The 26936-nt window shown below is 38.2% G+C and overlaps 1 protein-coding gene across 2 annotated transcripts in view; it reads left to right on the forward strand.

The window, feature by feature from the left end:
* Positions 1-26936, forward strand: part of LOC126248447 (chloride channel protein 2) — a 526989-nt gene that overhangs the window by 400420 nt on the left and 99633 nt on the right. For both annotated transcript variants that reach the window (XM_049949432.1, XM_049949431.1), the window contains exons 9-10: positions 7791-7893; positions 23413-23544. In XM_049949432.1, the coding sequence (XP_049805389.1) occupies positions 7791-7893; positions 23413-23544 (235 nt within the window). The remainder of the gene's footprint in view (positions 1-7790; positions 7894-23412; positions 23545-26936) is intronic.

The following is a 26936-nucleotide window of genomic DNA, read 5'->3' on the forward strand; positions in this document are numbered from 1 at the left end:
CAGATCCAACCATTGTTTTCAAAAATCCAAACCATATTTAAAACATCATTACATAGAGGGATCCTTCCTCATTACAACTATATTGTTATTTATGATAGTATTAATGGAATGTGGTCACCAAGCTGTATAATAACACTGTAATCATAGGCAGAGCCAAATGAAATTTACAAAAATGAAAGCAAGTCAGCACTCTGAGGGTACAGGAAGTTGTTGCCAAAACTACACAAAACAAATGTAACAATAATAAATATATCACTGTAACATGATTTCCCTCAGTGGTTGTGTGTTAATAGAGAAATTGAGCAGTACAATACTGAGCTACAAAATCTGTGTAAAAAATTAAATCATGTGCACCTATCAGGCATAAGGAAAATGAAGCATGAAGAACATACCAGGCACAGACTTCACTCAAATATAAATTGAAAGCTCAAGTTAGGGAACCAGATGGTGGAACAGTGTGATGAATGGCATAAAACCATGGAGCCAATCATCCTAGACTATGATCAACAATTTTTTTAAGCACAAATAGCAACACAAAAGTGTTGACATAAACATTCTGGATCTAAAGAAACCCCATTCAGATGTTGCAGAATGGGCTTAGAAGTGAATAAACTATCATTGCAGTTCAGTGTGATAGACCTGTGTAATAATTCCACTGATTCAGCATCCCTTATCCCAAAATGTTATGATTTACAAAGAATGAAAGATAAACAAAAAAGGTTAGTATCTCTTAGGATAATACACCCAAATGTGCAATATCTGGGAAATAAGCTCAATTTTCTGCAAATGTTTATGGATGAGCATTCACCACACCTATTAGTAATAACAGAACATGAACTGAAAGTCTATGAAACTGAGTATCACAGGTTAGATTGTTATGTATTAGCAGCTAGTTACTGCAGGCAACAGCACAAAGGGGGTGAGGTAGCAATATTTGTTAGTGATCATTTTACATTTAACTTACTCTCATATCTTGAACAGAAGACAACAGAAGAAAGAACAACTGAAATAGCTGATGTTGTGCTCCACAGAAGTGCTTGTTCAAGTGGATTAGCTGATAATAAAGTTACTGTGATGTACTGCCCACCAAATGTTTTGATAGATTTAATTAGGCAGACAGGCACCACTGACTGTAGTATAGTTGGAGACCTAACTATTGACACAAAATTTCATAGTATAACCTACCTGAAACTGATGGATGTATGAAATTTGTGGGGACACTGTGAAGAGAAACATCTGTGACCATTGATTGTGTCCCCATATAATCTCACAAATACAGTAAACCCTGACACTCAGACAACAGAGTCAAGCTTCACTAAAATAGATTATACAGTTGTCAACAGAATTGTAAGAGACAATCTTAATTGTTGAAGAGCTTGTTTTTATTGCTCATATACTATTGTAAGTTGTTAGAGTTCTTAGTTTTGTTGTACCAATAGCAGCTAAAATAATTGAGCAGGAGTAGATTATGAGTAGCAACTTAAAAACTAAATGAGCTGGCAACATATGGGACACCATTTACCAAGCTAAAGGGTCAGAAACTCACTGGGATTAATTTTACATCTACATTTACATCTACATCTATACTCTGCAAACCACCATGAGGTGCATGACAGAGGGTATGTCCCATTGTACCAGTTATTAGGGTTTCTTCCTGTTCCATTCAGATATGGAGAATGTGGAGAATAATTGTTTGAAAGAAATTATTCTAATTTTATTCTCATGATCCCTATGTGAGCAATATGCCCAGAGCCACCATTTAAAACTTGTTATTGAAACTTTGTTAATAGACTTTCTTGGTATAGAAGCGTGTTGATGCATTTTGACTACTGCTGCCCTTCACAAGAAATGTCCAGGGTACTAACAAACTGCCTTGTTGAAAGTAATACTAGACTGTGACTTGCATCTTGTCTAATTAAGTTAAGGTAAACTATAAAATAAAACTACATATATTAAGAGGAAAAGTACAATCAAGCCAAAAAAATCTATAACGTAGACCTTTTCCTCTTGAAGAAAGAGATAAACAACAACACAATAGACCATTCAGCCAACACATTAATAAACATTATAAAACAATCAACAAGATGCGAAGTGAAACAGTCAATATTAGACATGAAGACCACCTAGTAAAAGATGCAAACACATAACATTTGTTCAATAAGCATTTTGTCTCTCCTTTTGACCAACCAGTTCCAATTTTCGAACTATAGGCTGAGACACCAAATAATATCACACACTTTGTAGGGCTTGAATTGGTGGAGGGGATTTATCAGGAGGTATTTAACACAACAAAAAAGCTTAAGAGCAATTGCTCATCTTGATGTGCAGGTATCTGGAGCATTAAAGAAATGTGCAAATGAAATCACTGAATCACTTACCTATTTTATTAATCATAGTACCTGTAAAAATATAGACCCAAGTACCTTAAAAATAAGTGCAATTCAGACAGTCCATAAGAAGGGAAGCAACAAAATTATAGACCGATGTTATTAATCTGCACGTTCAGCAAAATATCTAAAACACTTAACCTATCCCAACATACATCCCTGCTCTCAAGATGTCAAACGTTTACTGAATCATGGCATGGATTTAGGACAGATCTTACAGTAGTCACTGCTGTTATCAGTTTCTTCCATGAAGTATACAGTAATAAAGAACTGGGTATGTGCACTGCTGGAACATTCTTATACCTTAGAAAAGCTTTTGAATCAGAAAACCATGGGCTTCTTTCAAAAAAAACCACAGGCATATGATATCAGTGATGTATCAATGAAACTTCTATCAATGTTCATGTTGAATCAGAGACAGCATATCAAATGTAAATATCAAATTGACAGTAAGGTCTTAACTTTCAAATTCACAAGAAAAGTAGTAATACAAAGAATCCTTCAAGGTTCAGTTCTTTGCCCTTTTCTTTTACTAATGTACATTAATGACGCTGTACATCCCTTAAATTTGCACATTGTAAATTATGCTGTGGACCCCTCAGTTTTATTTTATGGCAAAGAGTGTGAGGAACAGAACTAATTACACATTTCCGTGCTGAAGGACTAAAGGCTGCTGTAAGTAAAAGACAGATGACAATGTTATCAGCTGGCAGCTCATAGCAGTCATCAACAATTGATGTATGCAGGTTAATGGGGTAATGGGATGGGGGAGGGGGGGGCATAAATAGTTGTAAATTCCTAGGTGTCCATCAGAACTCAAACCTTTGATAGACGACTCATACTAATGCTGTGTGTAGTAAAGTCAGCAATGGCCTGTATCATTTTAGCCAGCTGTCCAAAATATTGCCAACCCACCCACTGCACATTGTGTATTATGGAACAACTATCCATATCATAGCTACTGTTGTGCTGTACACATACACCTTAACAGAGTTCTGCTGCTACAAAAAAGAGGGTTAAGTATTATACATGGACTGGGCTATAAAGATTCTTGCTGTGAAATTTCCATACAACATAAATATTTCATCATCAGTTCTTTGCACCTCTATAAATTAATTACTCTTTTGTCTCCCAGAAGATTGAAATAATTCAATATAGTGATATACATAACAACACTATCAGGTCCAACAAAGACCTACATAAAAAATGACGGACCAGACCCCATACATCGATGGGCTGATAGGGTATAATAAGCTGCCATAGTCTCTGAAAACTAGGAACAAAAAACAGTTCGAATCAAAACTAATTTTTTTAACTGGAAAGTGTCTGTTCATTTAACAACTTTAAAAATGGAAAAATTAAAAGGCCACTGATGTATTGTAATATAATGTATATGCAAGCTAGACATATTTCAAGTGTTTTTATGACTCAACAAGACTACTGTAAAAAACACAGAATTTATGGAATGCTATAAACTAATGATTCTTGTTGTACGAATATGTATAAAGATTGTAATGTATTTTTATAATCATTATTGAGTCTTGTGATTACTATGAACAATATTATAACCTATAAGTATTTGATGTTTGCAAAAGCCATCACACTGATGATTGCACACACAAAATTAACTAAATAAACAAATAAGTGTCGTGTTGCTGGATACTTAATTCAGTGCATTGCAGTGAGTGCTGGTGAACCAGAGGGTGTGCCCATCACATTTTTATAGCATGCCATATGTGCAGAGGATTGAAAAGATGTTGATGCTAACCACGATACACTAATGTCTCTGCTTTATCTTCAGATTAGATATCAGAATATTTTTTCTCAAACAATGGAAAATCCAGGATGGAATATAATAATATTAGAGAAGGAAAGTTGCTACTCACCATACAGCAGACATGCTGAGTCGCAATAGGCACAACAAAAAGATTCACACAACTAATACTTTCAGCCATTAAGGCCTTTGTCAGCAATAGACACACTTACACACACACACACTCATGCAAACGCAAGTTTCACACACATCTGCAGTCTCAGATAAATGAAACCACACATCTGAGACTGCAGACGTGTGTACAAGTTGCGTTTGCATGAGTGTGTGTGTGTATGTGTGTCTATTGCTGACAAAGGCCTTAATGCCCGAAAGCTATAATTGTGTGAATCTTTTTGTTGTGCCTATCATGACTCAGCATCTCCACTATATGGTGAGTAGAATATTTTTTCTAATTTTTATGACTGTGTTCCAAATGTGTGCTGGAAGGGGGGCTAAGGTAATATGCTATTTTTACCTGGTTTTCAAGCTATTAGAATTTTGAGAATAACCCTAACAATCATACACAATGTCTTTCCTATAGTGTAACCCATTGAAGTAAGAGATAGATACTCTCAAGCACATTCTCAAAAAATGATGTGTCATATTCATTCTTTAATATGCATATTATTATGTGATTTAAGAGCAGAGCCACTAATTTTTATATTAATGATGATGAGGTCACTAAGTGCATAGAACAGTTTCAAAGAATGTAGGAGCATTACCTACACTGTACCACATTCAACATGTAAAACATTGTATGCAGAAATGTATTAGAGAAAGGTTGATTATTTTCATGGAAAATTAATATACAGAAATGGAAGATTGGGGTAAATTGCAACTGATAATTCCTTCTGTGTCAGCATTATTAAATATTTGTGGTGAAGAAATTTACATTTTTTGCACATTCAAAATTTTAAAGATTTAATAGACATATGAGGGAAGATGACAATTGAAAAAATTTGCTAGTAAATAATAAAAAATTAAGAAAATAAGGTATGTAAAGTACTTGGTGAAATATAAATAATGGTGGATCGAAGGTAACAACTTACCATAGAGGCGAGACATTGGATTGTTGGTAGGCACATAAACAAGGCCAATAAAATTGCTAGGCTTTCAGACAATATTATTTTTAGACCTAACACATACATAATATACAGGGTGTTACAAAAAGGTACGGCCAAACTTTCAGGAAACATTCCTCACACACAAATAAAGAAAAGATATTATGTGGACATGTGTCAGGAAACACTTAATTTCCATGTTAGAGCTCATTTTAGTTTCGTCAGTATGTACTGTACTTCCTCAATTCACCACCAGTTGGCCCAATTGAAGGAAGGTAATGTTGACTTCGGTGCTTGTGTTGACATGCGACTCATTGCTCTACAGTGCAAATGTTCTCTTTACGGATGAGGCTTCATTCCAACGTGATCAAATTGTAAATTTTCACAATCAACATGTGTGGGCTGACGAGAATCCGCACGCAATTGTGCAATCACAGCATCAACAGGTTAGTGTTCATCACGAACGTGGTTTTGCAGTCAGTGCAATGTTTACAAATGTGGAGTTGGCATATGTCCATTTGATGTATGGATTAGCATGGGGCAATAGCCGTGGCGTGGCACGTTTGTATCGAGACAGATTTCCAGAACGAAGGCATCCCAACAGGAAGACGTTCAAAGTAATTGATCGGCATCTTAGGGAGCACGGAACATTCCAGCCTATGACTCATGACTGGAGAAGACCTAGAATGATGAGGACACCTGCATTGGACGAGACAGTTCTTCGTGCAGTTGACGATAACGCTAATGTCATCGTGAGAGAAGTTGCTGCTGTACAAGGTAACATTGACCACGTCACTGTATGGAGAGTGCTATGGGAGAACCAGTTGTTTCTGTACCATGTACAGCGTGTGCAGGCACTATCAGCAGCTGATTGGCCTCCACGGGTACACTTCTGCAAATGGTTCATCCAACAATGTGTCAATCCTCATTTCAGTGCAAATGTTCTCTTTACGGATGAGGCTTCATTCCAACGTGATCAAATTGTAAATTTTCACAATCAACATGTGTGGGCTGACGAGAATCCGCACACAATTGTGCAATCACGTCATCAACACAGATTTTCTGTGAACTTTTGGGCAGGCATTGTTGGTGATGTCTTGATTGGGCCCCATGTTCTTCCACCTACGCTCAATGGAGCACATTATCATGATTTCATATGGGATACTCTACCTGTGCTGCTAGAACATGTGCCTTTACAAGTACAACACAACATGTGGTTCATGCATGATGGAGCTCCTGCACATTTCAGTCAAAGTGTTTGTACGCTTCTCAACAATAGATTCAGTGACCGATGGATTGGTAGAGGCGGACCAATTCCATGGCCTCTACGCTCTCCTGACCTCAACCCTCTTGACTTTCATTTATGGGGGAATTTGAAAGCTCTTGTCTATGCAACCTCGGTACCAAATGTAGAGCCTCTTCGTGCTCGTATTGTGGATGGCTGTGATACAATATGCCATTCTCCAGGGCTGTATCAGTGCATCAGGGATTCCATGCGATGGAGGGTGGATGCATGTATCCTCGCTAATGGAGGACATATTGAACACTTCCTGTAACAAAGTGTTTGAAGTCACGCTGGTACGTTCTGTTGCTGTGTGTTTCCATTCCATGATTAATGTGAAAGTGGTATTATAGACCAAAATAAGAAAAAAGTGCCTAGTAAACTTGGGCTCTAAAATGCATATCTTAGGAGCTATGAGCTCTTGTTAATCTTCACTACTGTGAGACACATTTCCTTTACTGAAAACTTTTTGCTTTCCTAGTTCGAGACATGGTAATATGGACCAATACAAGGAAAAAAACCTGCAAACGTGGGCTCTAAAGTATATACCAGAAGAGCTACGAGCAATTGCTCACCTTCACTACTGAAAAGTACATCTCTTCTGCTGAACAAGTGTCCATACCTCTTAAGGTGTGTATGTCAGAGCCTTGTTTACTGAACATTTGTTCTTGTTTAGGTCAGTGCTGCCAGTGCTAAAAGTTTGTCTGTGGAGCTCCTGCTCATCCTGTATATATTGTATCAGAACTGCAACTCAGCTGAAGTGAGAAGTTCTTTTATGTGGAGTTGATGAGGTAAGGAAGAAGGAGGTGAGGAGCAGAGAGGCTTGGAGGAAAGAGGGTCTGATGACAGGAAAGGAGGGCAGAAAACACATGAGATAGGAATGTGGCACCAGAGAGCTGGTACAGAAGTTACATATACATTGGTGTAATAGTGCAGGTGTGTGTGTGTGTGTGTGTGTGTGTGTGTGTGTGTGTGTGTGTTTGTGTGTGTGTTTCACAATTATCACTGAATAAAGCTATCATCCAAAGGCTTAGAAACATTAGCAGTCCTGTTTACATGAACTTCAACCATACAACACCTCCATGGTACTGTACTTTTACTCCTTCCAGTAAGTTATGGAAGTGATGTGGGTCTCAAATATTGCAATATTATTGATATATTTTTACTTTCTCTTTCTAAAATGTAATGTTAGCGCAGTCTTGATGTTGAATCTTGAAAATGTGACTTAGCATTTACTTTTCTTTCAGCCGTTTCCTTTATCCAGGTATTGTTGCTTTAGTTGTATCATCAATATCATTCCCACTGGGTCTTGGCCAATACATGGCAGGAGATCTGAATACTCATGATCAGGTAAGCAAAACAGCTTAACGCAAGTCCTCTGTTTCTTATGCTGAATATGAAGTGTGCTTAAAATAGAGTGAGCGCCTCTGCAAACATAAGCTAAGCAGTGCACAGCTTGCATCCAAAAAAGGGGTGCTGGTTAGCAGCAAATTTTGGAAAGACACTGTAGTCACATATGCTACATATTGCCTTTAGTTTTTACCTACAAGTGTTGTTTTAAATAAATGAGACATCATTTTTTAAAACTTTCTAGAATTATTTTGGATGGCAATATTTTTTTCCTAAGTTTGCCAGTAAAATGAAGAAAATTTCTAGAGATACATTTGTATTCTGGAATGACAGTTTTAACTCATTGTAAATGTGAAGTAGTTTTGAAGGGGAAACTGCTTTCACTGCTAAAGACCACAGATCATTATATGTCTACAGCTGGCAGAAACATAGATGAATTACTTAGTTGGATAATAAACCCGCAGTTTTACTTATATGCATCCACTGCAGACCACTGTGAAGTGCATAGAAGATAATTCTTCCCTTTGTACCACATATTTCGGTTGCTTTCCATTACATTGTTGTACAGATTGCAAGAGTATGACTGATTAAATGCCTCCTCATGGTCTGCAATTGGTCTAACCTTGTCCTAGGCCGTACAGAAGTGATACACAGGAAGCTATACTATATTCCTATCTTTCTCTCTGAACTCTTTGGCTGCTACAGACATGCTCTTTGCATTCCATGCTGAGACAGCTTTTGTTATGGCTGTACTGCTCACCAAAGGCTCGTGTCGGCACTGAAACATGGCATTTGGGACGATATGAAATATGTATTATCTGATTTTTCAAAAACTATTGGTGAAAAAATTTGATTTTTGCACATCTTACAGTCCTATATCTTCACTCAATAAAGAACTGAATTTCTTTTCATTATCCATCATAATAATTGTGCTGCATCACCTAATGAAAACATTGCATGAAATTTTAAAGAGTTCGCAGAAGTAAAAAACACAATGGGTAAACTTTGCATATGGTTGATTTTAGCACATACATTGTGGTGAATGAAATTTAGATATGGTATCAAAAGTTTACTTAAAATTGAAAGCAGAATGATAACTCATTTCATTCTCAAGTTATTGGTTTTTATATCCAATGGTTGGGTAGGTGTGATGTGCCCAGTTCCATCCATGTGGACTTTCTGGCTTCTATGAATTACTTACCATCCATTTCTATGAAAACTATAAGGTGAATAAGTTTCATTTTTGCACATCTTACAGTCTGATGTCTTTGCTTGGTAAAGGACTGAATTTATTTTCATTATAGGCCATAGTTATGTGTTGCATCAAATTGATTTATGTAAATGACATAAAAATTGCACTCAAAGTTCCAAAGTAGTTCTGTATGCAGATGATATTTAATGAACTAGAAACACGCTGTAATAATGTGGCAAATGAAATTGTTCAATACTGTAATGAAAGCCACTTAAATGTAAGCAGTAGTAAAACATGTCTCATGGAGTTTATCAACAATAATTTTAATGATGAAATTAAACTATACATAAGCAACGAATCAGTAAAAAAGAGCTTAGTGTAAAATTCCTCAGTTTAACAATTCAAAGCAATCTAAAATGGTACACACATGTTGACACTCTAACATCTAAGTTGTCTAAGAATATATTTGCAGTTAATATGATTAGTAAGTTCTGCGAAGACACTGTGACCTGGAGACTGCATACCATGCTCTATTTTCCTCGAACCTGAATTACAGAACTGAAATTTTGATAGAAACAATCAAAGCAAGTCTAAATAAGCTATTGTTACTTCAAAAAAGGAGCAAAAATATAAGGAATCATGCCATGGCTTGTTTCCAAAAACTGGTGTGCTAAACATTGTAAACATGCTAAACATGTACATTCTAAAAGCCATATTACTTGTTAAAAGACTGCAGCCCAACATTTGTTCTGATTTGCATCTGTACAACACCAGAAATAAAGAAAAATTCTACATCAGCAGCTACAGAACAGCACTCTATGAAAAGGGCCCACAATGTGCAGGTTTAAAGTTAGCCAACACACAGCCCAGTAAAGTTACGACCCTATGCACAATGGAACTTAAATTTCAGCTAAAGAAATTCCTGTTACAAAATCCCTTTTACACATTAGAAGAATACCATACTCACATGCAGAATAAGAAGTGCTCTGAAAAAAATATGTAAATAGTGTTAAGCAAACCATTTTATTTGTAATTTAATCATTTTGTTGATCAATGAAATATTCAGAAGGTTGTATTGCTGTGTTATGTACCAATAATTGTAACCTGTTTTTATGCATATGCAATGAATCATTTGATGTTGAACAAAGTATTATTATTAAGTAAAACATTGTGTAAAATTGTAAAGATTTTGCTGGGGTAAAAATGCATTGCATAAACTTTGCATTTAGTTTATTTTAGCTGATACACTGCAGTGAATGAAATATAGATATCAAAATTTTATTTAAAATTGAGAGCATAAGGATATCTCATGTTGTTCTCAAGTTACTGGGTTTTATATGCGAAGGATGATCACGGGTGATGTGCCCATTCGCATGTTTTTGCAAATGATAGCACACACTTTTAAGCACATATGTTGTATTATAAATACTCAAAACTTTTTTATTCACTGAGATATGGAAGTAACATGTCTGCAGCTGTGAGAAGTCAGCAGTGCAGAATGCATTCAGACAGCCATAGTACTGTAGGAAAACTCAAACAGCATGTGCACACATGTACGCAACATTGGGGGAATGGTGTAGCAGGATGTGTATCTGTGCTCACAGCAACAAAAGGATTAATATTGGTCCTTGAAACTCTGTAAGGGAGCTTTCACAGAATAGTAAACACCTGTTCAAGTGTCTGTCAATTTAGGTTTAATGGCATTTTTATGATGCTCTTCCATGAGTAAAAGAAATCTGTCACCATTCATACTGCTCTTCTTTGTATAGATTCAATATCCTCTGTTAGTCTTGTTTGGTACGGGTTCCACAAACTTGAGATATATTCATGGATGGGTTGCAAGAGTGTTTTGTAAGCAGTCTCATCTGCAGGCTGACTACATTTGCCCAGTGTCCTGACAATGAACCATAGTCTGTCACTTCCTTTACCTATGTGCTCTTTCCATTTCAAAGCTTCATAATGGAATATGTATGAGTTGAGTGATTCCAGTTATGGCTTACTGATACTGTAATCATAGGACACCATATTTTTGAGCTTCGTGAAGTGTACACTTTTCTGTTCCTGATCATTTTAAGCAAGTTGGCAGCAGTTGCACAACTTTGACATTTTATCAATATCCAATTAGGTATTTGTGCACCTCTCTTAAGATAGCACTTCATTATAGATAACTGCATTATCTCCAAAACATCTGAGGTTACTATAAATTTTATCAGGTAGGTCATTTAACCCTTGAACTGCTCTGGACATCTTAATGTGTGCATAGACATGTTCAGAGTACCAGGTAGAAGGACAAGTGGCTCGCGTAAACACATTCAGAGCACACAGGGACAGGTACAAAGGCACTCATTAACACGTCCGGAGCAGTTAAAGGGTTAATACACAACATGAACAAAAGGGGTCCCAACACACTTTCCTTGAAAACATGTGAAATTAATTCTACGTTTGATGGTTACTCTCCACCCAGTATAAAACAGGTCTTTCATAACAACAAAGCTTCAGTCCAGTAATAAATTTCATTTGACACCATAGTATTAAATTTTCCTTGATAAGACATGAAGTGGCACTAAGTGAAATGCACTTTTGAAGTCAGTAAATATTACCAGATTGCCTTTAATCTGTGAGAAAAATATGATTTGTTTTCTGCATGACTGAGGTTTTCAGAATGCTAGCTCATTACATTTGAGCTCACAATATCTTCTAAAGTTCTACACCAGGTGCTCGTGAGTGAGTGATATGGATTGTATTTTGTGGATTACTTCTATTATGCTTCTTGTAAATGAATGTAACCTGCATGGAAAATAATATTATACCACTGCAGTGGACATTCTATGAGCTATGATTAGGCCACAGTCATAAACTTTTGACAATATTATGAAAAGGATAGATTGCTACTCGCCATATAGCAGAGATGTTGAGTTGTAAATAGGCACAACAAAAAGACTCTCAAACAAATAAGCTTTTGGCCAAAAGGCCTTAATAGAATTAGACAAAACACACACACACACAAACACAAATGCAATTCACACACACATGACCACAGTCTCTGGCAAAACCAGACTGTGAGCAGCAGTGCATAATGGGAGAAGCAATCTAGGTGGTGAGGTAAGGAGGAGGTTGGGGTGGGAAGGGGGAGGAACAGCAGGAAGAGGAGTGGTGGGTGGTAAAGTGCTGCTTGTGGGAGCATTTCAGCCAAGGTGGAGAGAGGGTAGGACAGTTAGTGCATTCAGGAGGCTAGACAGAGGGTGGGAGGAAGGGGGGGGGGGCAGTGGAAAAGTAGAGAAGTAAAAAGGCTGTGGGTGCTTTTATGAAATAGAGGGCTGCGTATTATTGTAGTGGGAATAGGGAAGGGGATAGCTGGGTTTAGGATAATGACTAACAAAGGTTGAGGCCAGGAGGGTTATGGGAATGTAGGATATATTGCCCACCTGGGCAATTCAGAATAGCTGGTGTTGGTAGGGAGGATCCTGTGTTCCCATAACCCTCTTGGGTTCAACCTTGGTTAGTAACTGTCCTGCACTCATTTATCTCCTTCCCTGTTTCCACTCCAGTATTACATGCCTCTGTTGCACCAAAACAGCCACAGTCCTCTCTCCTTTTCCACACCCACCTTCTAACCTCCCACCTGCACCTAGGTGCCCTACCCTCTATCTACCTCGGCCCTGTATGCTCCCACAAGCACGACTTTACCATCCACCACCCCTGCCCTGCCCTGCTATCCCTTGCTCTCCCTGCCCCAGCCTCCTCCTTACCCACACCACCCAGTCCTGCTTCTCCCATCATGCACTAATGCTCACAGTCTTTTTGTTGTGCCTAACTAAAACTCAAAATCTTCACTATATGCAATTAGTGATCTATCCTTTTCATAATATTGTCATTATTCCATCCTGGATGTTCGAGTGTATCATAAACTGTTCAACAATTCCATAGAACAACTTGGGAAACAAGAGGAAAAAGGTGGAAATATTGCACCAACCACATAATCACCTACATTGAAATTAAGGGGAAATGATTTTCTGATCAATATATTGCTGCCAAAATTTACAGAATTGATAACTGCAGTTCAAATTTTCTGTTTAGTATGAAATCACTATCAACATATAGTTATGTGTTTTAAGTTGCACATGTATGTTTTTTCAGCCGAAATGAAAACTCTAGATTCAGTTAGAGATGGCAGACTTGATTTCACTGTTCTGAACCTTAAACCTTCTGGAGTACTTAGATTTAGATAATGGAAATGATGCCACAGCTTCTGCTGTATTGCGGGTTGCCTGCACTGTCCTGAATCCTGCTGTAGGCAACCTTTGCTTTGCATATTATGGCAGAAACTTTGGTACTGTTGACATCGTTAAAAGTCTACATATTTCAGAAGGTATGAGGTTTAAAGCAGTGAAAATAAGTCTGCCATCACTAACTGTACCTCTAATTTTCATTTCTGCAGAAAAATCATACATGTGCTATTTGAAAAATCATAGCTTTGTGTTGAAAGTGATGTTTGTTTACATTTATGAATTGTTCATTCTTGCCCATTGTGTGAGCCCCTGACATAGGTGCATCCCTGGCCTCCTGGCCAATTGCATTTTTCACAATATTTTTTTTTTTTTTTTTCCATTTCAGATATGTATGAGATGGTAAAGTTAGGTGGAACATCATATAGATACTAAAATAAGGGGAAACACTTATCTGAATGAGGATACTTCAGTTTTACAGTCAGTATTTGCAGGAATCAGAACTGTAGTTTGCAATTAATGTTATAGTGCCAGCTTTGCAAAGCACACAAAAATGTCATACAATACATAAGAAATCATGAGACATGCAAGTTTTTATACAGTCAGTGAAAGATAATGGGAAAATGATATGAACAGCACATTTATTTTTTATGTAAAGTACTAGAATTTAGAGTTTTGAATCAAATACATTTGATACATTGGTTGTACAGAAAGGAAAAACTGGAATTCAGCTTATATATGCAAATAAACATGTGAACTGCATGAATGTTGTACTTAGCTGATCTAGTGACTCCTTCTACAATAGCATGCCATGGATGAACACTGTAACATCAATGTATCCCACTGAAGACAGTGAAAACTGAGTAGTACTAACAAAGCATGTCTTCTGCATGAGGTAGTTAACAAGTGTTTCCCAACATCATTGAGGTATGAGCCATACTTACAGTATGTTTGGGAAAACTACAGCAGTATCAATAAGAAAAAAAATTGTTCTGCAAAGAAAGGTCATTAGATCATTCTGAATAAAAACAAACAGAGGCATGCAGAACTGCCTTCGGTAATAGAAAAATATTGACTTTTCCATCCATGTACATATACAGGTCAGTAATTTCACCAATCAAAGACAATACATTACTGGGGAAAATGCAGATGTTCATTCATATGACACAATAAATAAAGGTCAGCTGAGAAGCATACCAGACAGGCTGAGAGCTACTCAGAAAGGTCCTCGATATTCAGGTGTACAACTGGTAAAACACCTTTCAGAGAGCCTACAGGACAGTATGAGTGAAACAACATTCCAGAAACATCTAAAGAGTTACTTAATGGAAAAAAGAATATTATAGTGTAGAGAAGTATATGTGTAAAGAATGAGGAATGGTATTATTACCAGTGTGTATGTAGTGTAATCAACTGAAAATATTGAAGTAGGCAGTATGTAAATAACTTGTAGTATTTTCTTTTATACTGTAATATGCAGGCTAAATATTTGAAGATATTAGGATGAGTTGACCTGTCCTATATTACAAGTGCACATTCTGTACGTGCTGTAAGCAAATGTGATGAAATAAAAGTCAGTCAATCAGGGCTGAACCACTGAAGAACCAGAGCTGAATATTGTACCATGTAATATGCTATTTCATTAGCCATTTCTTATATTTGTATTATAAGGAAAATGCATTCCCTTCCATTCATGTCCATTCACACTTTTTCATACTAGGAACAGCATATGTTTTTCTTTCTCATGAAAGGAAATGTGCTCTTAAAAAGTAACGCTTTTGCTTTGCACAAATTCTGAGACATTTTTAGGAGACAATATCTTAAAAGTTTATGTAGAATTATTTGCAATGAAATGTTCATCATGCGGAAAAATACTTACTAAAATTGAAGAACGTTAATAACTTCAGTTAAATAAGCATATACAGGGTGCTCATTTTAACTGAAGACATTGAAATATCTCAAATACAACACAGCAGATCAAGAAAAGTTATGATTACAATTTGTTTCTCTTGAAGGGGACTTCCAACAATACCACACTCAACCCACCACCCCATCCCATGCAACGGTGGTGAGGAAACAACTTTGGCATCTTCAAGGGGAACCCCCATTTTTTATTGGACATTATGAGTCTGTGGCCAAATCTACATATGTTTTGGTTGAAGCATTTTCTTTGTTTCACCACAGATGATGTTGTAATTGCAGGAATAGAAATAAGTACACAATCATAATTTATGACATACTACTCAATGGCCCATGAATATCCAATGGCATGTGGGATACCACCTCCATGCTGCAAGGGTAGGACAGGCCAGTATTTCATAACTTCTATTTGGAAAACCTATTTTGCAACATTGTATTCCTCTGACATATTGAAAAGGGGACTATTCGATGTGCCACCATGGCCATGTAGCAAACTACTACATATCGTAACAGGCAGTGCACTGTGACCAGAGCTCAAGTATCGTGTAGATGTAGAACAGATAGTGGCTCCAAACATTATAATACAGTGTTTATTGCCCGTTCACCTACCTATCATTTGGAGAACAGATGTGTAAATGGATGATGAATGTTGCAATCGCAAAAGACAAAACTAAAGATCCTGATTTCCTCAGAATGTAGGAGAGATGGTGAGGTTGCTGTTGCCTTGTATGCAGAGCATTTTCCAGAGAAAGCTTGCTATAGTTCATTCTTTTATGAGGTTGTGAATGCCTTTATGTCTGATGGCAGCGTACAGATTGATAAGAGGAAATGAAGCAAACATGTTATAGGAGAAAGTAATGAAACAGCTGTACTAACAGCAATGCAACACAACCCTCAGCTAAATGCCTGGGAATTGCACCACAATTCTGGTATGTCAGTAGGTAGTATTGTCACAATACTACATCATCATAAGTATCATCCATACCATGTGTCATTGCATCAAGAACTTCGTGGCACCAATTTCCATAATGGGGTAGTGTTTTGCAAACGAGCATGTCAACAAATGCAAACAACCCTCACATATTTTGCTGAATTACTATTTTCTGATGAGTCTACATTCACAAACCAAGGTATTATTAACCGACATAACATGCATTACTAGAGTGTAGACAATCTCCATTGGTTATAGCAAGTTGACCTTCAACATCCTTGGTCAGTCGACGTATGATGTGGCATCATGGAGAACAGACTCAATGGTCTATATGTTATCAATGGCACATCGAATGGGCACAAAAATCAAACATTTTTGGAACAATAACTACCAGTACTACTGCAGGACATTGCCCTGGCCATTCGACAATCAGTGTGGCTTCAGCATGACAACTGCCCAGTGCATTACGATGATGATGATGATGATGATGTTCGGTTTGTGGGGCGCTAAACTGCGGGGTCATCAGCGCCCGTAAAAATTTCCAACTGTTACAAGGTCCAATTTTTACGCAGTCCAATCTAGCCACTGTTATGAATGATGATGATGATGATGATGATGATTAAATAATGATGACAACACAAATACCCAGTCCGCAGGCAGAGGAAATCCACAACCCAATCGGGAATTGCACCTGGGACTCCATGATCCAGACACAGCAATGCTAGCTTCTAGACCATGAGACGCAGACCCAGTGCATTATACAACTCAAGCACAAGAGGTATTAAACCCGGGCTGGTGAAACATGTCACTTGACAGCTCGCATGTAGTTGGCTATACTGCGATTGCGAGGTTGCAATAGCTGCCACCACACACGCCCACAACTTTGAAGTATGTTTTGTAAATGTAAGCTACAATCAATGCTTATATGTAAGTGCAACAAAGTACATTTTTCTAACAATGGAGAGAACAACGCCGGAGACTAAGCATTTGATAGTATATGAAACCGGGAAATAAAAACACCCGAAGTTAATTACAATATCTATGAAAAATAATTCCAAATTGTTACCATAATAGCTGAAAGTAAAACATCATATAATAATGTAAACCTAAGCATACCAAAGAACACGCTGTTCCCACTCATAGAATGAAATAAACCAAAACATGCATAGCCTACCCGATTGCAGAGAGAAAGAATTAATTCTGTATACATTTACACTCACCAGTTTACAATGTCGATGGTGCAGTTCCAGCCAGTTCTCCTTCACTATCATCGGAATTGGCACAAAAACCATTGTCTTCGTCATCATCATCATCATCATCATCGCCATGCAGTCTGAGGCATCTTCTCACGGTTGACGCGGCTCTCCTGTCAGAGGTTCAAGCCCTCCCTCCCGCATGGGTGTGTGTGTTGTCCTTAGGGTAAGTTAGTTTAAGTTAGATTAAGTAAGTCTAGGGACCGATGACCTCAGCAGTTTGGTCCCATAGTCCTAACCACAAATTTCCATTTCCATCATCATCATTAAAGAAATCATTAATTGTTCATTTTAATTTATAATTCCATCTATAGTCTGTGCTTCTCTTATGAGTTTAGCAACATGGTCTACTTTCTTCCTTCATGAGGTAATGTATACAGTAGTGAAACCTTCATGTAGCAGTCTTTGCACTTCTGTAGTAAAAGTCTTGTTGTTACTTCTGAAGTACTCCAAGCCAATTCAGTTGGATTAAAATGGCAATTACCAAGTGACCCTGTTCACTTGCAGTTTCATCTACAACATATTTAGGCATCACGGGCTTATTTTGTTTTATGAGCGAGTATAACAACAGCTTTGACATGCACATGTCCGCAGCAATGTCTTTAGCCTGCAACCACTGCACCATAGTTTTTTTACAGTCACTATTGGTGGGAATTTGATCTAAAATCACAGAATAGTATGGTGCATTGTCCATCACAAACACTGTCAGAACACTAAACTGGAGCAGCAAATTTTTAAACCACTGTAGAAACCATGGGTGGATCATATCCTCATGATAGTCACTTGTTTTTCTCAATCGAAAAACTAAAAGTCCTTCAGGCACAAAGCTGTTTGAAGATCCTGCATGGGCCACAATTAATCAGGATCCTCTTGCTGTTGGCTGATGACTGCTGCTGTTCAGAGTATCATCAGTTCAGCATTTCTCAACTGATTCTCCAGCATTGACCCAGGTTTTGTCTAAACATATGACTGAGTGTATGTCCTCTCCTACAACTTTGTGTAAGAATATGTTATGAGCTGCAATGATGCACACTTTTTCAAGTAATAGTTTTCGCCCATCTGACTTTTTAAAACAGAAGCCCATACTTTTTTAATACCATCTTGAGTGACATTTTCCCCCCTGAGAAAAGTTCATTTTCTTTTAAAGAAGTTAGCGGCTTCACTATTGTGGGGTATTCTCCATATATGTGCCGACAAATTGCATCAGATCGGAAAGAATCAATATCTGTAACAAGACAAGGCTGCATTTTTTTCTTTCCTGGAGTACTTAAAAACACACTGTTTCTCCCACGGGGGCTTTCTTCCACACTTTTTACTTCAGTGTCTTGTAAGTCTTGAAGTAGTACCCCTTTCCTTATAACTGTTCTTTGACCGAGTCCTAAAGTTTTCAAGGTATGCTGTAAAACTTTATCAGCAGGAATCGATTCATGCCCATGAACAAAAACAAATCCCTTTTCTTGCTCGTAAAACTCATGCATTCCATAGCAATTCCAAAGCCTGACTATTTAATGGCCCTCATTGGCTCAGCTGATTGTCACATGGTGAATGGCATTGTTTTGGTGACATTTTTTAATAAACAAAAACTGTAGTTGAGGTGGTAACACAACACAGAAGCAGGCATTTGTGCACTAATATACAATGTTTTCACAGAAGCCAGCAACGTGGTAGTGCCAGTGCCGGAACCGGCTTTTGTTCGGTGCTGTTATTGGTTCAGAAGACACAGTGCCTCACATTCCTCACTTGTTTGTCAGTTACATTACCAACTTTATTGCGCTGGGGGAGTGACCTTGAAGTGACATGTTTCAGAGGACCAGATATAGATTGTGTTTACACTGGTCAGTGGATCGATGGAGGTGGCCCTATTACCTGGCCTGCTAGGTTGCTGGATTTGGCATCGCCTGATTTCCTTCTGTGGAGATATTTAAGAGATAGGATGTACCAGCAAGTGCCAACAGACCATGAAGACATGGTTGACCACATCAGGAATGCCTGTGCTGACATTCCTGGAGATACACATTTGTCCTATGTATACTGGGCCGAGTAGTCCCATATTCGATATGTTGGAGGAATACAATGTTGCAAATGGGGTTTCCAATTAGAAGGTATGAAATACTGGCCTGTCCTACCCTCACAGCATAGAGTTGGGGTCTCAGGTGCCATAGATATTCAAGGGCCATTGAGTAGTATGTCATAAATTATGTATCCATTTCTATTCCTCCAATTACAGCACCATCTGTGTCAAAATGGAGAAAATGCTTCAGGCAAAACATATGTAGGTTTTGGTGTACAATTATATACTCCAATTAGAAAATGGGGGTTCCCATTGAAGATTTCAAAGTGGCCAGTGACCCCACACCCTTGCAAGGGGAAAGGGGGGGGGGGTTGAATAGAGTATCTTTGGATGTCCCCCTCCAAGACAAACAAATTGAAAGAAATTACAACTTTTTTTGATCTGATGTGTAATTTTCAAGATATTTTAATGTCTTAAGTTAAAATGAACACCTTGTATATATTTCACAGATTTAGGCTTCTGTGCTTGTGGTAACTAGTGGCAGCTATAAATGAGTACTATAACAGGATCAGTGATGGTATAGTACTGAGAATATCTCATTTAGAAAGGTATGCTTTGCTTGCACTGCTGGTTGATCAAAAATGAATTACCACATATTTTGTCACATGTAGAACAGAAATGTCACATATAGAACAGAAACATTAAACAAAAGGAAAGAAAACCGCTGAACTTAATATGGAGGCCACTTTTGTTTTATAGCACCTGTGACTCTGTGTAAAGAAAAAGAGGTGTGTTGCTGTTGTGGTCTTCAGTCCAAAGACTGGTTTGATGCAGTTCTCCATGCTACTCTATCCTGTGCAAGCATCTTCATCTTTGAGTAACTACTGCAACCTACATTCCTTTGAATCTGCTGACTGTATTCATCTCTTGGTCTCTATAATTTTTACCCCCCACACTCCCCTCCAGTACTAAATTGGTGATCTCTCGATGCCTCAAAATCTGTCCTACAAACTGATGCCTTCTTTTGGTTAGGTTGTGCCACAAATTTCTCTTCTCCCCAATTCTATTCAGCACCTCCTCTTCAATCCCGCGTCCGGCCATCCTGATTTAGGTTTTCCGTGATTTCCCTAAATCGCTCCAGGCAAATGCCGGGATGGTTCCTTTCAAAGGGCACGGCCGACTTCCTTCCCCATCCTTCCCTAATCCGATGAGACCGATGACCTCGCTGTCTGGTCTCCTTCCCCAAACCAACCAACCAACCAACCAACCAGCACCTCCTCATTAGTTGCATCATCTACCCATCTAATCTTCAGTATTCTTCTGTAGCACCACATTTCAAAAGCTTCTGTTCTCTTCTTGTTTAAACTGTTTACCATCCATGTTTCACTTTCATATGTGGCTACACTCCATACAAATACTTTCAGAAAGGACTTCCTCACACTTAAATCTATACTTAATGTCTTAAGTGAAAATGAACACCTTGTATATGTTTCACATATTTAGGCTTCTGTGCTTACAATAAATAATATGCACTGCAGTAATATTTTACTGCCGCCAACTTATATTTTGCGAAAAGACCACAAAGATAAGATAAGAGAGATTAGGGATCGTACAGAGGAATATAGGCAGTCATTTTTCCCTCATTCTGTTTGGGAGTGGAACAGGGAGAGAAGATGCTAGTTGTGGTACGAGGTACCCTCCACCACGCACCATATGGTGGATTGCGTAGTATGTATGTAGATGTAGATGTAGATATACTTGATGCTAACAAATTTCTCTTCTTTAGAAACACTTTTCTTGCCATTGCCATTCTAAATTTTATATCCTCCCTGCTTCGACCATCATCAGTTATTTGCTTCCCAAATAACAAAACTCATTTACTTCTTTAAGTGTCTCATTTCGTAATCTAATTCCCTCAGCATGACCTGATTTAATTTGGCTACATTCCATTATCCTCGTTTTGCTTTTGTTGATGTTCATCTTATGTCCTCCTTTCAAGATATTGTCCATTCCATTCAACTGCTTTCCCAAGTCCTTTGCTGTCTGCATCTTATGTCCTCCTTTCAAGATATTGTCTATTCTGTTCAACTGCTTTTCCAAGTCCTTTGCTGTCTCTGACAAAATTGCAATGTCATCGTCGAACCTCAAAGTTTTCGTTTCTTCTTCCTGGACTTAAATTCCTACTCCAAATTTTTCTTTTATTTCCTTTACTGCTTGCTCAAAATACCTATTGAATAACATCGGGGTAGGCTACAACCCTGTCTTGTTCCCTTCGCAACCAGTGCTTCCCTTTTGTGAACCTCAACTCTTACAACTCCCATCTGGTTTCTGTACAGATTGTAAATAGCCTTTCGCTCCTTGTATTTTACTGCTGCCAACTTTAGAATTTGAAAGAGAGTATTCCAGTCAACATGTCAAAGACTTTCTCTAAGTCTACAAATACTGTTAACATATAGTTTTGCCTTTCATTAGCCTATCTTCTATGAGATGTCGTAGTGTCAGGTTTCCCCTTGCTTTCAGCCAGTGGGAGTACCAGCACAGCAAGACTGTTTTGGTTGGTGTTACAAGGTCACATCAGTCAATCAACCAGACTGGTGTCCCTGTAAGTACTGAAAAGGGTGCTGCCCCTCTTCAAAAACAACACATTAGTCTGGCCTCTTAACAGATACCCCTCCAGTGTGGTTGCACCCACAGTATGGCTATCTGTATGACTTAGTCATGCAAGCCTCCCCACCAGCAGCAAGGTCCATTGTTCATTGGGGGGTGGTGGGTAAAGAAGTAGGAAAGAAGAACTGTTTCGAGAATAAGTCTCATAGCCTAAGGTATGAGACACTTGTATTCTCCACTCTTTCAATCTTCCCATACTCTTTTCTCCCTGAGGTTAGAATTAATTTTTTCTGAAAGCTGGAACTGATGTGTTCTGTTTTAATTGTTTCTGTTGGTAACTAACTGAAAATATACAACAAGAAGGGAGTCATAATGTACCAGTTTCACATAAGAAGAAAGTTTACCACTAAGGCTGAATTAACTGGATTTCAAGATTACAGGGTTACAAAATTATTAGCAGGAGCCTTGCACATACCTCTTTGACTCTGTATCAAGGCATTGATATTATTCGTAAAGCAATTTACTACTGAAACTATCTAAGCATAGTGGCATATATACATTTCCTAGTGTCTTACTCAATCAACCAAGGAGATGTCTTGGATAGCTTACAATAATATGCACAAAGTTAGGCCAGGCCAAGCCAACAATAAAGGGGAAAGTGGCTAACTGCTGTTTAAAATTTGGAAACACTCTTTGCCTTAGGAGCAGAAGTATACAAGGTAAAAGGACACAGAAAGAAATACAATGCCTAATCATTAAACACATTTCAACATTGTTGTTGTGATCACTGTGTGTTTGTTTTTGGGTACGAGGTCATATATTTGAGTATGTTAAGCACTTGGCTTTTAGTTCCTTTACACATTTAAGATTTGATTTGTATCAATTATCCAGTAAAGCATATAGAATTTCACACAACATTCAGTCTTGATGATCCTCTTAAACAGACTTTTTGTGAGTGAGGGGGAAAGGTTATTGTAGCTTCTTTTGTTTCCTTCTCACTCTCACTTCAAAATCACATCCAATGGCTATAAAATAAAATACATATATGCACCAGTGCTGAGCAATAAACAGAAAAGTAATGCAATAATTTCCTTACAGTATTGCAGTTTTATTTAATGTGAACTATGCTGAGGTGAATGTGTGAACATACCACTGTGTTTGGCATTTGTGTTCTTGATGGTTAAGTGGGCAAGAGTATAGCAGTTTTTCAGAGAAACTGGAATGAGTGGCTGCAGTTAAGGAGGAAATCTTTTTGCTGCAATTGCCTAAAACATTAGAATTGTTCATTTATTAAATGATGATAGTTAATGGCACAAAGAACATAAATATTTTTTCTTGTTAAAAATATGAACTAATGGATCTTCTTTATAAATAAACAGGTTGCAGGTTTATTCACCAATTTTACTTGGACAAAAGACTGGCTATCAGTTGAAGAGCAAGAAGTTGTTAATCACTGGAGAACGCCATACACAAGTGTTTTTGTTAGCCTTGCTGGATTCACAATCTTTCAGGTAAGCAGTGCATGGACTGAATTTTACAGTATGAAAGACAGGAAAACAATAATGCATAGTGGAAAGGACTTCTGTGTTATGTGACTCATGTAATGAAAGCTTAAGTTTATGTCTTTGAGAAACAGGACCTTTCCATTCAATTATACACACATCAAAAAATTTTTTGCATCACCCTGGTTCCTAGAACTCCTGAAGATAGACATTGACTCTGGTTATTGTATTACAGATACAGTCACTTTCTCTGTGCAGAGATGTTGCTAAACATGCCCAAAGACATAAACAACCATGCATGAGCAGTGCCTATTAGACGGAGGGGGTTTGAGAGCCGATCAGTTCCAGTCATTCCACCAGGAAAGAGGTATATGACCCGTGTTGTCTGCAGTTCAACCTTGCCTCAACAGTCTATATCGTGGTTTGATCATGTCTGCATTGATACCTTGTGCCAGGAAGGGCTCTCAACAAGGGAAGTGTCCAGGCATCTCAGAGTGAACCAAAGCGATGTCGTTCGGACATGGAGGAGATATAGAGAGACAGGAACTGTTGATGACAGCCTCGCTCAGGCCGCCCAGAGGATGCAGTAGATGACTGCTACCTATGGATTATGACTCGGAGGAACTCTGACAGTAATGCCATGATGTTGAATAATGCTTTTTGCACAGCCACAGGACATTATGTTACTACTCAAACTGTGCACAATAAGCTGCATGATGCGCAACTTCATTCCCAAAGTCCATGGCGAGGTCCATCTTTGCAACCAGGACACCATACAGTGCAGTACAGATGGGCCCAACAACATGCTGATTGGACTGCTCAGTATTGGCATCACGTTCTCTTCACTGCTGAGTGTTGCATATGCCTTCAACCAGACAATTGTTGGAGACGCGTTTGGAGGCAACCTGGTGAGGCTGAACACCTCAGACACACTGTTCAGTGAGTGCAGCAAGGTGGAGGTTCCCTGCTGTTTTGGTGTGGCATTATGTGGGGCTAACATACACCGCTGGTGGTCATGGAAGGTGCCATAATGGCTGTACGTTACATGAATGCCATCCTGCGACCAATAGTGCATACATATCAGCAGTGTATCGGAGTGGCATTCATCTTCATGGATGACAATTCATGCCCCCCATCATGAACATCTTGTGAATGAATTCATTCAGGATAACGACATCATTCGACTAGAGTGGCCAGCATGTTCCCTAGACATGAACCCTATCGAACATACCTAGGATGGATTGAAAAGGGCTGTTTGTGGATGACATGACCCACCAACCACTCTGAGGGATCTTTGCCGAATCGCCATTGAGAAGTGGGACAATCTGGACCAACAGTGCCTTGATGAACTTGTGGATAGTATGCCATGATGAATACAGGTATGCATCAATGCAAGAGGATGTGCTATTGGGTAGTAGAGTTACCACTGTGTACAACATTCTGGACCACCACCTCTGAAGGTCTCGCTGTATGGCGGTACAACATGTAATGTGTGGTTTTCATAAGCAATAAAAAGGGCAGAAATGATGTTTATGTTGACCTCTGTTCCAATTTTCTGTACATGTTCCGGAACTATCGGAACCGAGGTGATGCAAAACTTTTTTTGATATGTGTATTATATTTACAGAACGGTAACACTTTTATATATATACAATTTGTCATGGATATAAATATTTGGGTAAGTTTTCCATTTGTCATGTAGACACTTAGAAATTTGGAGTGATAGGATCAATGAAACAGGACAAACATAGAGTGATAGAATGAACAGTACAATGTGCCTGAGTTAAAACAGAACACTTTTGTCATTTATTTTTCAATTATTTATCCATCCATCTGGAGATAAAATGTATTGTGTGGGCATTTTCAGGTTTCCCAAATCTTTAGGTCAATAACATGCACATGGTAGAATATCCTAAACAGAGTATTTTGGTATGTGGAAGTAATAGTTGCAAGTCATATTTACTTTTTTATTGATATAAATAACTCACACTCTGCACTAACAGTTTAAGCTTGTAGAAACAGTTCAAAGCAATGGCCACATGTCAACGGATGCATCACAAAAGCAAATAAAATTTTTCTACACTGACTCAAATATCTGTGTTGTGTGTTGTAAAACGAGACAGGCACCTAGAGTCCTACCAACAAGATCCTCTTCAGTTTCTGCTAGGGTTTCCTGCACCAATGACTTCATTTATCCCCAATGGAAAAAATACATGTGTATGAGGATCAGCATTCACTCTGGTCATTGGACAGGACCTCTGTTTCCAACAACAAATATCTATATGATGAGTCTCTTATGTTCAAGTCCTCACAGATATTAATAACCTAACCTAACCTAACCTGTGGTAGTACATCACTATTGAACATCAGGTAATTGCTCAAACAGGATGGAATCAAATAAATTCCCTTTTTATATGATTTTATACAGTTCCAGCCCACAAATTAACATATAAGTGTTGATGGTGGCCTGACAAGGAACCCCTTGAGTGTGAGGTCACAAAAGGCCAATAATGTTTGTGCTCCATGCATTGTTTACCATGCAACCATAATGTTGGCTGCTAATGGAACAGTAAGTGGGGTTGGAGGTATCCAGTGGTGAGCACAGCAGGAGGCTGCAGAGAGTAGTTGAATGGCTTAGTCAATAAATTATCCACAACAACACTACAGTGCTAGTGGTATTGGTACAAAGCAGACAATGACAACAATATACAAACAAAACATTACATTATATCTACAACAACAGTTGCCAGAGTTGACATTTAATCAGAAAAGAACCCAAGGAATTTCACCGAGTGAGCAAGATGTGTCAGACGAAATATTAATGTTTCTGCAACATGAGTCTGTGGAATGTGTGGTGTTGTATATGCTCGACTGTGTGGACAGTGTACATGAGGAGTACAGTGATGACGATACATGCTAAACAAGTGAAATCAATACTGTAACATGTGTCGAGCCATGTAATTCATCATCCTTGTTGGACAGGGAGCCACAAATCCTATCTCCAGTGAAATGTAGTATAAGACAATCGTTGCGCAAGTAGAGGGTTCTAAACATAATTATGTACATGGAAGATTGTCCACAGCATAGTAAAAAAACACTTTGAATAGGTCTGCAGCAATATGATCATGTAGTGGATAAGAAAAACTATGGCTATTAGAGAGAGAACAAGGCACACTTGCTACAAAACCTGGTATTTGCAAGTTTCAAGTATGCTTGATACAATTTACAGGATGTGCATGATAGTGACCTACTACGTTACACACATCATATTGCACATGGCATAGATTACAGTGATTTCTAGGAAAGCTGTGGATGGTAACATGACTTCAAACACTGCTACAGAGTTGGAAGACTTAGAGAATGAAATTTCAAACAAAGCGTCAATCTGACAATGCACATCA

This window comes from Schistocerca nitens, chromosome 3 (assembly GCF_023898315.1).
Source record: "Schistocerca nitens isolate TAMUIC-IGC-003100 chromosome 3, iqSchNite1.1, whole genome shotgun sequence".
Lineage (NCBI taxonomy): Eukaryota > Metazoa > Arthropoda > Insecta > Orthoptera > Acrididae > Schistocerca > Schistocerca nitens.